Here is a 13,970-nt window from a genome sequence, read left to right on the forward strand (position 1 = left end):
TTAGAGAAGCAAACTACCATAAAGAAAAAAAAAAAAAAATCTGGAGGATATAGCTGCTGGAATCCAGCACAGACAGTTGATTCACTATCAAAACCCAAGATTTGTCAGTTGGCTTTTTGTTTTTGTTTTTGTTTTTTTAAGATTAAAGAGCATTTATCTTTATGAACCTGCTGATCTCTTCCACTTTGTCATATTCTTCCATCTGGTCCAAGTAGTTAGATGCTGGTCCTCTGATTTGTTTTCTTGGAAAATCTGGAAAGCACAACCCACCATCTTTTCTTGCATAGTAAAAACAAAACTCTTCAGCAGTAGTTTGAAGGAAACCTTTAAAGAAATGCAAAAAGACTCATTAGAAATATTTAGCATCACAGTAAAAACACCCTATTTGGAAGATAAAATATAGGAAAAAATTTTTTTAGAAAGTATATGAATATTCTAGGAAAATAATAAAAGGAAAGAAGGCCACTTTTTTTGGCTTGGGATTTCCATTTCTTTAACCAAAATTTAAGAATTTCAGTTCAAGTGAAATAATATTGCATTGGATATTTTAAAAGACTCATAAGAAATACACATAATACACTTCCAGAATTAATCTTGCTATTGCCCTGACTCTGTTTGAAAGCTTCCTCATTTACCATATGTTGTACTTGTAGTTTATCCCGTCACTAATTCAGCACTTTTCCCCCCTACCGTAATAAATAACTTCCTAAGAAGAACACACTAGAATCAAGAAAGAGATAGGCCATCAGGTACTTATTTGGGTCATTTTACAATTCTTTTTCTATTGCCACTCACATGTGATTAAATAATAAATCTAATGAATATCACAAGGTCCTTATATGCTGTAATAGATGACTGACTGGCTGCAATGGTGCTAAGAACAGAGCCTCCATTTCCAAATACGTATGAACCTTTTTCCTGCACCTCACTTATAGAAAATAATGATTATTTTGTCATACAAGAACTATATTTAAAATATCCCTTCAGTCTGCTCAATCAGAAAGCTGGTATGCCACCCTCACTGAAAAAAAAAAAAGTCAAAACAAAAATGCAAAACAGATTTACTTAAAGAGATCTGGAAGAGGTTTTCTCTTTTTTTACCTACTGAGAATTTTCATCAAATAAAAACAGCTGTATTTACTAAAAGAGAGGAGGACCTTATGACAAAAAAAGAATTTTGACATTATTTTCACAATTTGAGTTAATAAGGCATTTTTTTGAGGGGAGGAAGGCATATTCCTAAGACTGCTTCCATATTCTGATTATTTCTGCTCTCAAAATCTGATACTGCTACCAGAGTCAACCTTACATGATGTCCTGACTTCCTGCTGCAGGTCTCGTATCTTTGACTATGCACACTGTTTTGATTTTTACCTAACAAATTAGATTAGTGTACACATAACAGCTTTGTGATAAAGACACCTCGTAACTTGTCTGATGTTTAGAGGTTGTATAATGGATTCAGGTTTGCAAGGATTTCTAAGAACAAGAATTGGGGACGACTCAGTGAGACTTATCAGTGGAATATGAAAGACTAAGTCTGTTTTCTATGAGCTTGTCTTAGGTCCCCTCAAACCTAAAACCAATCTTAGAATTCTGAGGGTCTTGATGTACAATTTGACCTAACTTTTGGATAAAATGTATCACCCCTAAATTTCTGAGACAGACTCTTCAAGGCCAGTATGTGTCTAGGCTATTGGGAAACATCTTCTCCTTGGAAATCAGGCAAGTGAGAGCAAATGTCCTTGGGAGTGTGTGTGTGTAGGGGTGGGGGTAGGGGTGAGACTGAAAGGAGGCATGGCAGCTGGGAAGGGTGCTCCATGGGAGGGACAAGGCAGCTGGAAGGAGGTTATCTTTCTTTGAAAAAATTCAGGGATTAGAAATTGGGGAGAGGAATGAAGGCTGCAGTAGCATTTACTCTTCTTCAGCGATTCACCGTCTACAAAAGATAACTTTTCTCCTCCATTCTTTCCTGGCTAAGCATATAGATGAAAACTGGCCAGTATTGTCGAACAAGTCTGTTTGATGTAAAAAGAAGAAAAGGAAAACTGCGTTGCTAAATCAAACTTTTTGCAGTTTTGGGTTAGACCTTTTTTTGGGGACACACACACACACACACACACACACACACACATACACACAGCTCCCAGCAGGCAGCAAGATCTCCATGCCAATATTATGCATGCAGGAATACTGTCATACTACAGATATATTTATAACTGAATGTGTAAATGAGAAACTTTGTTTTAACATGATTTTTGCCTGCAGGATCACAAAAAATTTTCAAAGTGCAACTGAGAAGAAATTTCAAGTTTGCTTTTTAAAAAATGTCTGCATTCCAGGATTACAGTCTATAAAACCAATACCATCTTAAGAGAAAATTAACAAACAATGCTGATGGCTGATTCCATTTTACAAAGAGTTATTGGCTGGGGACAAATGTGGAAGTGACAAATCATTTTCAAATGGAACATCTGAAGATTAAAGAGAACAGATTTATAAGCTCTATGACTCCAGAGGTGTTCTCTTAGCCAAATTAAAACAAAAACAAAAATGGAATTAACAGTGAATTACTCCTAGCTTTTTACAGAATCTAGGCAAACTGAGTAAGTGTGAAGGAGGGAGCCAACTCAGAAGACTTTTACATAAAAATATGGGCATTTTTCTCATAATTACAATATTTGTCACATGTTACAATCACATATTACAACATTTGAATTGCAACATCTAATACTTTCATTAATACTTTACCTTAAATGATCTGATTTTGTGGACAGTGATGAATAAGATAGATTTTGCTGTGAAGAGCTAAAAGGGATCTGGTTTCAGGACACTGGTCTTACATTTATTGCCATGGAAGACATAATTTACCAGATGGTACCCTTCTACTATTTGGAACAATACCCTGAAGAGCATTTTACTGAAGGTGGGTGTTTAGTTCACCCTGGATCATCACAGTATGATCAAGTCTACTGATGATGGGAATACATGGATTATTCCAGCAGCTGCATTTTTAAAAATTCCTTATAATTTATTAAATATCCTGGACCTGTAACTATTCTCCTGGATCCTGGTGAATCTAGTCCTACTATACCACAAAGCACCCCCTAACATACTGATGTAAATAAATATCCTCTGTGGAATATTCTAAGCTCTAGCTTTTCTCTTGGCCATGTATGCTAGAGAAAAGTTACTTTTCCTCATTATACATGCTGTTTATCATGATAAGGAAAAAACAAAACAAAACAAAACTCACTCAGTAGGGCCTGCACTTGACAGCATTTTCTAATAGAGGTAGTGGATTTTGATGTATCCATCCATTCCGTCTGGTTTGCTCTCCTGGGGACTAATAAGCCCCATGTGTAAGATATCTGACTGGGGTCAGGAGTGGCTGTGGACTAGAGAGCCTCAGTGGAATCAAACCCTTGACCTTGGCCTCATTAGCAACAGGATTAAACCAACTGAACTAATTGTATACAGACATTTTGCACTAAATAACCCATAGCTGAAAGAGAGGACGGTCTAAGAGTGAGAAAAAGTATATCATGATACTCGTGGTAACAAGTGTAAAGGAAGAAGCAAGGCCAATACATGTCCGTTTCTACCCTTTCCACAGAGTGTACTATATACCATCATTGAGTGAACGGCAAAACTTCTACTCTGCTCATTGTACTGCAGGCAGAAAAAAGGGCCGCTGGTGGGAGCAAGGAGCTCCTGTGTGCATGCGTGGGTTTTTTTTTTTTTCTCCAAATGTAATTTTGCTATTCTTAGAAGTTTTAAGAATTTACTTCCTTAAGTCAATTCACAACTGGGGAATATTATGATTAATAAAACACTAGTGTACCCTCACTACTGATTTTTAACTTTTCTTAAGTTTTGAAAAGAGGCAGACCATGAATATTTCTGAATACAAGATTCTAAAATGCAGTTATCGTCCAGATGTGCATGGATTCCCAAGTAACTGGTGCTTTCTTAAAGTCATGAAGGTGAAGCAAAGGGATAGAGCATTTATATGTTTATTTCTTGACCTACTGGGCAACGGGGGGAAAATGAAGATGCCTCTGAGATCTTTTTTTTTCCTCTCTCAACCCCTTTCAGCATTTGCCCTAGCAGTGGATTTTCAAGTTTTTGACGTGCAGAAAGATGAGGCTATTAATATTAGAGGATCGTCAAATACATTGACTTCTTACAAGAAAGAATCACAAAGTATCTGTTTTCCACAGTTCTGAACTCTAGAGGAAAGTAAGCCATGTCATGCCATAGATTTAAGAAGGTGAAAATATTAAAAATTTGCTTTGAGGGCGATTTCTGAAAAAGAAGTGTTCCAGAATTGTGAAGAGCCTTCTGTGTTGGGCAGGGGCTGAGGGGCGGGATTACCATCTTATCTATCATACTTTAGAAAATGGTCAACTGTGTGCCAACGATCAGTCTGGAAACAAACCGATTAACATAAATTAACACAAAGAGTGTGTTATTACAACTCACTTTTGGGACAAGTCTTTAGAATGATTATTAGCATTTGACGGATGCAGGGGAAGTCCCCTCTGCTTGTTGCTAGAGCCTATAGCCTGTCCCCGGAAAGCACCCTTGCTGCTCTATCCACCATTGGAGTGGAGCTTTCATCTGGTTATCTTTCAAGGCAGCCTGGGTGGTCACCAAAAGCACTTGACATCTTGATGCTCTTCAGCAGTTTTACATATATACAAACTTTGTAGAAAAATAAATTTGTCATTCGTCACCACATATGTTGATCTGGGGAGCGAGGTGCTTGCAGTTCTGGCTCCTGAGCTATTTGCTGCACTCTCTCTCTTTTGCTGGATACTGCTTTCTGTTGTTTGTTTTGGAAGCTAAAATAACTTCACATCTATGGAGACCTTAGGGGTGAGTCCTTAAATCCAGCACAGTTGTGTTTCTCTCAGGTAGGTAAAGGTGGACGAAAATGGTAAGTGCCCATATTACTTTCAATTTATATTGGTAAAGGCAACCCTTCAAAACTTGAAATTTGCAGCAAACCTTTATTGTACCTAATCTGTTATTGCTTCTCAGGAGGACATCTGGGCACCCGTGACCTATTCTGCTCTGCTTTGGGGAATGTGATAAAGAGGAACAAACAGCTGGTTCAAGAAAAGCCTTACAAACATGGCGGTAGTTTATAAAGACAATAATAATATTTTTGCACAAATGGGTTTAGATACATGTTCTGGCACACCAAAGGAAGCAAGCAATCCTAGTCAAAATGTTTTCTTAGGTTATTAAGAGAGCTCTATAAAAAAATAAGAAATGTACACTTTTCTGGGTCAGAGAAAAATGTAAAATATGTATGGCAGTTAAAAAAATTCTCCAAGCACATCCTACAGTTCTTAAAACTTGTCTTTTCCTTCAATGCCATTTAGCTTTATAAACTGTTAGCTTCAGTAGATTTGCTTGTGTGTGACTCTGCCTAATTGAACAATCTGTCTCGTTAAATTCTTTTGTATCTCTATGTTGATTCTTCCAACTAAAGCAACAACAACCAAAGTTTACAAATTTTTGATGGTAAAAGTAATCAAGGTCCAAGAATCTGTGTGTTTATTAGGGTCCAAAATATGGTAGTGAGCAGGTATTATTTGTGACACTGTCAGCCTATGAACTTCTACATCTGTCCTATCACTTCCTGGCCACACAACTTTGGTTGAGGCATTTAACTTCTCTGGAGGCTCGGTTATCCTCATTGGTCAAATGGGGATGATTCCACTTTTCCTTCCTGCAGCACAGAGTTTTTGAGGAGCAAATTAGTCATTATATGTAAAGATGCTCTGTAAGGTGTTACTTTTTTGGATTTCTAAGGATAAGGAAATAAGACCTTAAGAGTCCGTGGGCAATCAGCACTTTGGTATCAGCTAGGTAGAAAAGGAGGCTGTCTTGGTATCGATGCTGATGGATGAAGAAGACACCAACAAGAAACCTGTACTGATAATCCAATGTGTGTAAAGACTACCAACTGTATTATCGATTTAGCAAATGTAAAACATCTCAACAAAACCAACATTCTGTTTGTAGACTGAAATGACAGTAAGCCTTTTAGCAGCAATTTTGAAAGGTTACAAATTTGTAAAGGTTAACTGTGAGGTAAAAATAGGTATTTGGGAAGGTGAGATTAAACTTGACCCTCTCAGAAGCGAACATTTAAGAACAGGTATCTTGTAAGGATATTCTGCAGTAGTTTATTTAATTTATCCATTTTTTTTTTTTTTTTTTTTTTTACCTGGAATATGGCCTCGGCAAGTATAAAAGAATTCTTTGCAATAGTCTTTGCAGAGCAGGGGAAGTACAAGGTCTCTTTCCAAGGCTTCTCTTTCAGGTGAGTGGAACAGGCTCTGGGAATGTGGAGAGCATAGCGCACATTTGATTTCCTCCAGTAACTTCCCACATTCTGTGTTGTTGGTAACAGAAAATATCTGAAAGCCATAAATCAGACACAAACTTCTTTTTAGTCATGTGAAGTTAGGTTTAGTTATGTTTTTTGTACTTCTATACATAGAATTGTGTAATTTAGCCAATGCGGTTGTCTGAAAAGAATTACCATGTTACAAATACAGAATGCTTTTAATTAGGATGTAAGTAGAGTCTCTTGGGCTGGGCTGGGGGACCAGAGGGTAAGGATGCACAAAAGTGCTTCTTAGTCTTGCAAACCAAAGTCTGTTTATCTTTTGGGTATGAAAAATTAAATGATGATTGTATTGAGACCCTTTAACTCTTTATCATTTTACTCTGTATCAAAGTGTATAGTGACTGATATTTACCTTTAAAACTCCAAATACCTTTATCCAACTGTATGTAAAGCAGAATTTTTTAAGACATGGTTATTTGTGTCTTAGGTAAAAATGTAGTTCACTCCTGATATTCCTTAATACGATATTCTCAGGGGTATTACTGGAATTACATTTCTCTAATTTCAGTTAATTTTCAATCTACGGATTGCATAGGGAAAGTTTCCTAAAGTGGGGGAAATACCTCCTTTTTATGTTGTATAAAAATAATATCTGAAGCTGAACTGGTTTAAGACCAATTTTTATTATTCATTTTATCTTAGCCAGGAAAAACTTTCTAACTAGCTCTTCAGGTATGTTATATGCATGAATAAACACAGGAGTTTAATAAAAGTGCTTTTGTATAGGATTTAGTGAGTTTTAGTAAAAAAAAGGAATACTTTTTTCTTTATTTATACAGTATTATGCCTTTTATTGCAGTAAGACCAATTCGGGAGTTACTGATTCACTGAGGTTAGTAATTTGTTGATAAAATAGGTCTTGGTGTCTAGTACTAACTTTAAAAAAACTGACTTCAGGAGCTCCTCTAATAAATATGGAAGACAATACCAGCACAATATTTGAGACATGAAATGTAGTGCTGTCTAAATTAAGCACTGATTTTTCATAATAAAAAACACCATAATGGGAATGGATTTCATACCTTTTCTGTTTATATAACTACATTTATACCTAGTTATTTCTTTAGAACTATGAACTGAAATTAACATCTGAAACTTCAGATCATTGTTTTAAAGCAAATACTTCATTCACAAGGAGGTTCATATTTGAGTAAATGGTCTGGCTTCTATTTTTTAGGATAAGGATATTCTAGGTGATCACAAAATTTGGATCTGAAAGAACAAAGCAACTAAAAAGTATCATTGAATACAAGCATGCTAAAATTTTGGCATGCAGTAATTAAAAGTTCCATAGAAGTTACCCTATTTCAAAATAAATAAATATATATATATATGCGTGATGTGTTGTAACTATCTACAACATTCAGAAAAGTTATTATTAATCACAATTATATTTACATTTTGATTTTTATCAATTTATTTAAATGACAATTGCTTAAATGGTTAAAGTTTTCTAAAAGGAAACATATGCCAGACACTTAGAATTTGCATTCCAAGAATGTTTTAAATGTCTTTTATTGTCCATACTCTGGCAGACCTCGCCGGATCTATTCAATATTAATACTGTTCAACTTTGTTCTGTTTGCTTATCGTATAGCAGTCCGCTAAGAACAAAACAACTGCAGGATGCTGAAGCCACGTTTTTTTGCTGGCTGAGAAACTGGAATGTAATTACCTTTAGTTTTATGGAGAATATACATGCTTCCATTTTTTATAGCTAAAACAAAATGATCCCCATATACTCTCCCAGCTGCTGTCCAGGAAGAGCTTGATTTTAGTGCCTAAAGAATTTTGTCTTTTACAATTTTTGGAATGTGTCCTGGCCACAAGATCTCTCATCAAAAGTTTCAGAAATAGGATTCAATAAATTATCTGAAATCGAGTACAATATTATTCTTTGTAAAGTTTCATGCTGTTCCGGCCCAGCAGGATGGTAACATTTTGCTCTGTGTGAGGTCTGCAGTGTAAATACCTATTTGAAGATAGATAGAGCCATCATTCTGGCTTTGGTTTCAATGAACCAATAGTCTTACTGAAGTCAATTAAACTGACTCAGCCCAAGCTGCAACACTGTTTTAGACAGATGAGTCCTGGTGTGTGTAGTGTAGTTTTTCTTCTTTTTTTGCCTATGTGCTTGTGTCGATAAAGGTCCTTAACTTTATGTCTGACAATGTCATCAATCTTAAGAAGAAATTTAAGCTAATTTCCTGTTTCGATTTTTAAAAGCCATATATGAAACCATCAAATTATAGTGGTTTAAACTAAATATACTTTGAAAGTCATGTAAAACTTCGAAACATTATTACAGCATGCCTAGTAATGATTGTGGCTGTTGCTGACTAATTTATAACATCTGGCAGGTCATCCTTTAATCTTAAGCCACAAGAAAGTAAAATCCATAGAAGAAAGGTAAGATAAATACTGGAATACACAGTGAAGTGTGGCCTACAACTATAGCTTATCAACAAATAGTAAAATGGGTGACAGAGACCTTCTGTATTTCTCTTTATTTATCAAGTAACTGAACAAAGAGGATAAAAAGGCACCCACATGGGTTCAATGAGCAGACAAAAGGAGAAAATACGTGACAGTATATTAAGATGTCGCCTTAAGATCACTTGGTCCACAAAAAGTTATTTCTAAAAATCATATGCCTACAAGGTTGTTCAGCTGTTGGCTAGAACACATGCGTCTCTGGACTATAGTGCTGGATTATGTCATTAAAGAGTTCAGTTTCAATTTTAGGCTAATATGTAAATAGATCATTGTACTAAGGCAGCTGTTAAAGGGACCCCAGGATGAGTTATTTGTTTAGTTGGATGTGTTCAACAATAGCCTTTGTCCCTGAAAGAGCCAGAGCAAACAAATGATTGTAAAAGGGCACACTTGAAAACAATTACTTTTCACCCATTCCTTGACAGCTTTGGCTGTGAAACCACCCAAGGTAGAGAGAGCTTCTATGCCTCTCTGGCTACAAGTTAAGTTTTAGAAATGGGGGTATTTCAGTTGGCTGCGGATTCAATTTGACTAATGGGAATTAGATCCTTTTAGCATGTTGTATTTAGGAGCTGCAAAAATATTGCCAAGACAATATAACTTCCTAAATTTTGGCAGCATTTATTTATAATGGTAGTTAATAATCTCGTTACAATACATAAAATTACTAAAATATACCAAAAAATTAAAATATAAAAGCATGATACCATAGCTGAAGGATTGAACTCAATGCTAGCTCATTATATTAAAGAAAATGTGTTCGTTTGGAAACTGGATTTAATTGCACAGTTGAGCATGCTCAATATTCCTACCTAGTGTGCTACTATCTATGAAGTTTCTTCCTGTAGGAGAAAGCTATGCCTGTAGTTTCTTGAAAAGTTGCAGAAATGCTTCTTGGGATTTTTTTTTTTTTTTTCATAAACAAAAACGGGTCCTTTCAAATAGCCATTATCTCTCCTGTACACACATTATGAAATAAGACCCTAACATATATTATAAGCCAGAAAGGCTTAGGGGAAAACAGGGAAACACTGAAGTTTATTATAAAATAACATGTTTTAAAAACTATTAAAACGTGAGAACTAACATAGGTCAAGCATGCACATGCACAGCTATATCACTACTCTGTTTTGAACAATTTGAGTATTGTTGGTTTTTTATAAAGCACTTGTAATGGAACCAGCAAAGTCTAGTGTACCAAATTTAATTCAGACACATTTTCCAAATGAGTAGGGGTTTGTTGGAGATTGGAAGCACGTAAAACGGAAAGGAATGTGGATAGCTAACGTGGCAGATTTCTTCCTAAAGAATGATTTCTTAAAAAAAAATTTATATAACTCCTCTTAGGGGTTATAACTCCCCTCAGTTCCTCCCCCAACCCCTCCAACTCCCCACTATATTTAGTTAACAAAGTTTTCATTCCTCATGTTCCTGGAAGAGTTCAGTATTGCAGGGGTCTGCAGATCATTGGTATATTCATAGTGCACACTGCACACAGGGAGACTTAATGGCAAATATTTCTAAACACTTCTATGAATTTCCTGGTTCTTTTGGGCTCCTGGTAAAACCCTGCTGATGATGTGAATGTAGATTTTTTTTTTTTTTTTTTGTAATTTAATTCAATTACCATACAGGAGCTTAATGACATTGTTTTGAATAAAATGCTGGAATATCTGTTCCCTGAATCTCAGACTACTGCTGCATATGGTAAGAATAAAGAGAGAGTTGCAGCTGAAAACCTGCAGCAAGACAGTTCTCACTCATCTGGGAATAGAGGGAGTTGGACAAATGCTCCCTCAAAAGGCATGAACATTTGGACAGAGCTGGGGACTGAAAGAGAATGATGTTCTCTAGTTTCACCCATTAGTGAACCAACTAACAAACACAATGGTGTTGTTGTTATTCTTTTGCCATAAGCAACAGGACTCTGTGTGTGGGCAGCAGTTTAGTGGGGAGGAGGATAAGTCGACCCCTTTTTGTCCTATTGATTTTTTCCTATTTGCATGACTTGAGCAAATTAAATGATGCAATATGGCTTTTTGTTACAAAACAAAGTGAGAGATACCACCCAGACACATATGTTGATTCGTAGGAGCTGTTTACATGAGAATAGAGTGAAATCTACCGTGAACTGAGCATAAAAATTAGATTCAGCCTGGGTTTTTTTTTTTTTTTTTTTTAATGCCTGGGCCAGCAAGACTGAAGCACAAGTTTTCCAAGAGTCTCTCAGACCTTGACAACTGCACTGTTGTAACAGAGGAATTCTTAATTAAACCTAAAATGGGGAAAGGGAGGGGGGAGCAAAGACACCTGATTGTTTATTTCACGTGCAGGGATTGTTAATGACGTGCTCCCGGGCTTCCTTGCAGTACAGTAGAGAGCACACGTTGCTGCATCCCATGACAAGAAAGATGTTGCAAACTCAAAAATAAGCTTGCCTTTACACTCCACCAACACTATTTCATATTTGTTTAAATTTAAGAACACAAGGAAAGTGTAAATGCCATTACTCCTCAAACCAATTTCCAGAGAGGATCTTCCTAGACAGCTGCCATTGAAAGCCCGAATTTATAATGTTTCAAAACATTACAAACTGAGGCGGAGAGAAGAGTCTCAGTTTTATGTGACAAATATGCCCCAGCAAAATCTTTCGCCCGTCCTTCGGGTTCTCAATCGGAGTACCAGGAGTTCCTTGTCGCAGCTTAACTATTGTAATGCGAGACAACCCCCTCTGACGGGGCTGGGGCTCCTAAACCAACCATGCTTCAACATCCTTTACGATTCAATCCTCTCCCTAACCGAGCACGTGGAGAAAACTGCACAAATCTTGTTACCCTAGAAAAATAAACCGGAAACCACAGCCACCTTAATTTACAGTTTCACCGCAGCCAATGCCCGACTCGATCCAAAACACACTGTTAATCGCGATTCTTTTAAAATATTTACCCAGCCCAGAATGCGGGTACCACAGAAGCTTCTCTTTTCTGAGACAGGCAGTTTTGCACAGCATCCCGACCGCGGACTCTTGGGGGCGGGAGAGCTATCTGCGCACCCCAGAGAAACACCACAACCGAATCACACTAGCACTTCAGGAAAGTTATCAAAAAGAACTCTCCAAACAAGTTTCGCCCTTTTCACAGCCACCAGCATTTCTGGAGCCACGAGGAACCCCCACCTCGCCAGTACGTCAATCAGGCATCCGTGAGGCGGGTGCATGCTTACCTTGTTATCCAGGCGCCCCAACCCTGGGCTGTCACTCCGCAGGCAGCAGGACAGCCGAGGGTAGAAGCCACCGCACAGCATCTCTCCCCCACTCAGTAGCTCCAGCTGGGACATCATCCGCCTATCTCTCCTTTTCAGGCGCTTCGGGGGGTTCCCATTTAGGCACCTTCTCCTCCTCGCTCCGCTCCCTTCGCTTCTTTCCCCAAACTTAGCATCTCCTTCAAAGAAGCCCAGAGCCACAGCCAGCAGCAGCAGCTTAAAGGAGAGCATCTTCAGCATCGTCTGCCCCGAGCGGCAGGGGCTCGGCGCGGGAGGATGGGGGGGAACGCCACTGCCCAGCAGGGGCACTAGGGCGCAGCTCCAGGAGGAGGCTGCGGGGGACACTCGAGAGGCAGAGAGTGGTGGCGGGGGCGAAACTATGTAGAGCGATGCAACTTTGCAAAAAATAAAAGACAAGGCGATGGGTCCAATGCCTTAGGGGAGTCCGAGGAGCAAGATAAAGTTGTGCGGATGACACCGTTTGCAGTTGTGCCAGTGTCAGTTGGGTTAGGGGCTTCCTGCTGCGGCTGGGAAGTGGGAGGAGGAGAAGGAGTTGGAAAAGGAGGAGGAAGAAGAGGAGGAGAAGACGGCCACAGAGGTTCACTTGTCCGTGTAACGGGAGTTGTTTAGGTGAGACAGTAGCAGGAACAGAAACGGCGGCGGCGGCGGCGGCGGGGCAGGCGCAGGCAGGGCCAGCGCTGGGCTCTAGATGATGCTGAGGTCTCCTCTGCCGGCGGCTGCAGCTTCTCACACAGCCTCTCATGTTTCGCTCCCTCTTTTCTTCTTCTTTTTAACTAGCGCGCGGGGAGGTGCTGCCACCGCGCGCCCCTTGACGTCACCGCTCCTCGCGCGCCCCCGCCCGGACCCCGCCGGGCCGGGGCGGGGGCGGGGAGGGGAGGGGGCGGCCCCGGCGCGAGCCCGTCCCCCGGGCCCGACGGCCTCGCGGCTGCGGCGGGGAGGAGCCGCGGGCGGCGGCGGCGGACGGAGAGGGAGGGCCCGGTGGAGCCCTTGGAGCCAGCGTCGAGGGCGCGGGACCGAGCGCGCTTGCCTCCCCGAGGCGCGCGGCTGGGGGGCGTCCGAGGCCCTGGTCTTTCGGCCCGCTGGCCCGGGGCGAGGGCGCGGCACGGAGATTGCTCGCTGGCTCCTCTCTCCTCCCCTCAGCCCCTCCGCACTACCCCTGGGTAAAGGCGGCCAAGCCGAGGCTCGGAGAGCAAGTGAGTAAAAGTGGGCCGCTGGAGGTGAGAAAGGGAGGGGCCCCTTCCAGGGCCTCCCCCCCCACCCCCGGCCCGCCCCTCGCCCCGGGCGGGGGGAGGATGCACCGAGTGGGCTGGAGTTGGCGGGAGGGAGGTTTTCGGTCCCTTTCCCGTCTCCTGGCCGCACGGACTCCCCCTGTTCCCCGGTGATTTTCAACGTGAAGCTCGAGTCGGTAAAGCTCTTCCTTGGGGTGTGAATCAGAGGCGGGGGGACAACCCAAATGCTGCGAGCCGCTGAGTAGGTTAAGACGGTTTGAAGACTGAGAAGAAGTACCCATCCTTGCTTAAGGTGCTCCGCGCTCCTGAAGTGGCACAGTCGCGTGTGCATGCGTGGGCTGGGGTGTCGGGGCCCCCAGCCTGGAGGGCTGGCCCGGGACGCCCCTTCCTAGGGACCCACCTGTGCCCTGGAACTCATCTGGGCCCGGCCCGCAGCTCCCCAGAACGCAGGAGCGCAGGTTCCTCCCTGTCAGATGGAGGAGAGAAGAAACTGGCCGCGAAATCAGCGTTCATTTTAAATGGGGGGGGGGGGG

General features: G+C 40.7%; 1 protein-coding gene and 1 long non-coding RNA gene across 2 annotated transcripts in view; one reads left to right on the forward strand and one right to left on the reverse strand.

Annotated features, from left to right (window-relative positions):
* Positions 1-12,976, reverse strand: part of HHIP (hedgehog interacting protein) — a 95,047-nt gene extending 82,071 nt beyond the window's left edge. The window contains exons 1-3 of the mRNA XM_081813114.1: positions 12,149-12,976; positions 6,245-6,437; positions 168-324 (exon numbers count right to left, since the gene is read on the reverse strand). Of these exons, the coding sequence (XP_081669240.1) occupies positions 168-324; positions 6,245-6,437; positions 12,149-12,427 (629 nt within the window). The 5' untranslated portion in view covers positions 12,428-12,976. The remainder of the gene's footprint in view (positions 1-167; positions 325-6,244; positions 6,438-12,148) is intronic.
* A 167-nt stretch (positions 12,977-13,143) lies between these two features.
* The window catches only part of LOC115944442 (uncharacterized), a 3,021-nt gene continuing 2,194 nt past the window's right edge, over positions 13,144-13,970 (forward strand). The window contains exon 1 of the long non-coding RNA XR_004078994.2: positions 13,144-13,401. This is a non-coding gene — a long non-coding RNA (uncharacterized LOC115944442). The remainder of the gene's footprint in view (positions 13,402-13,970) is intronic.

This window comes from Leptonychotes weddellii, chromosome 2, assembly GCF_054177405.1.
Source record: "Leptonychotes weddellii isolate Sample4059 chromosome 2, ASM5417740v2, whole genome shotgun sequence".
Taxonomy (NCBI): Eukaryota; Metazoa; Chordata; class Mammalia; order Carnivora; family Phocidae; genus Leptonychotes; species Leptonychotes weddellii.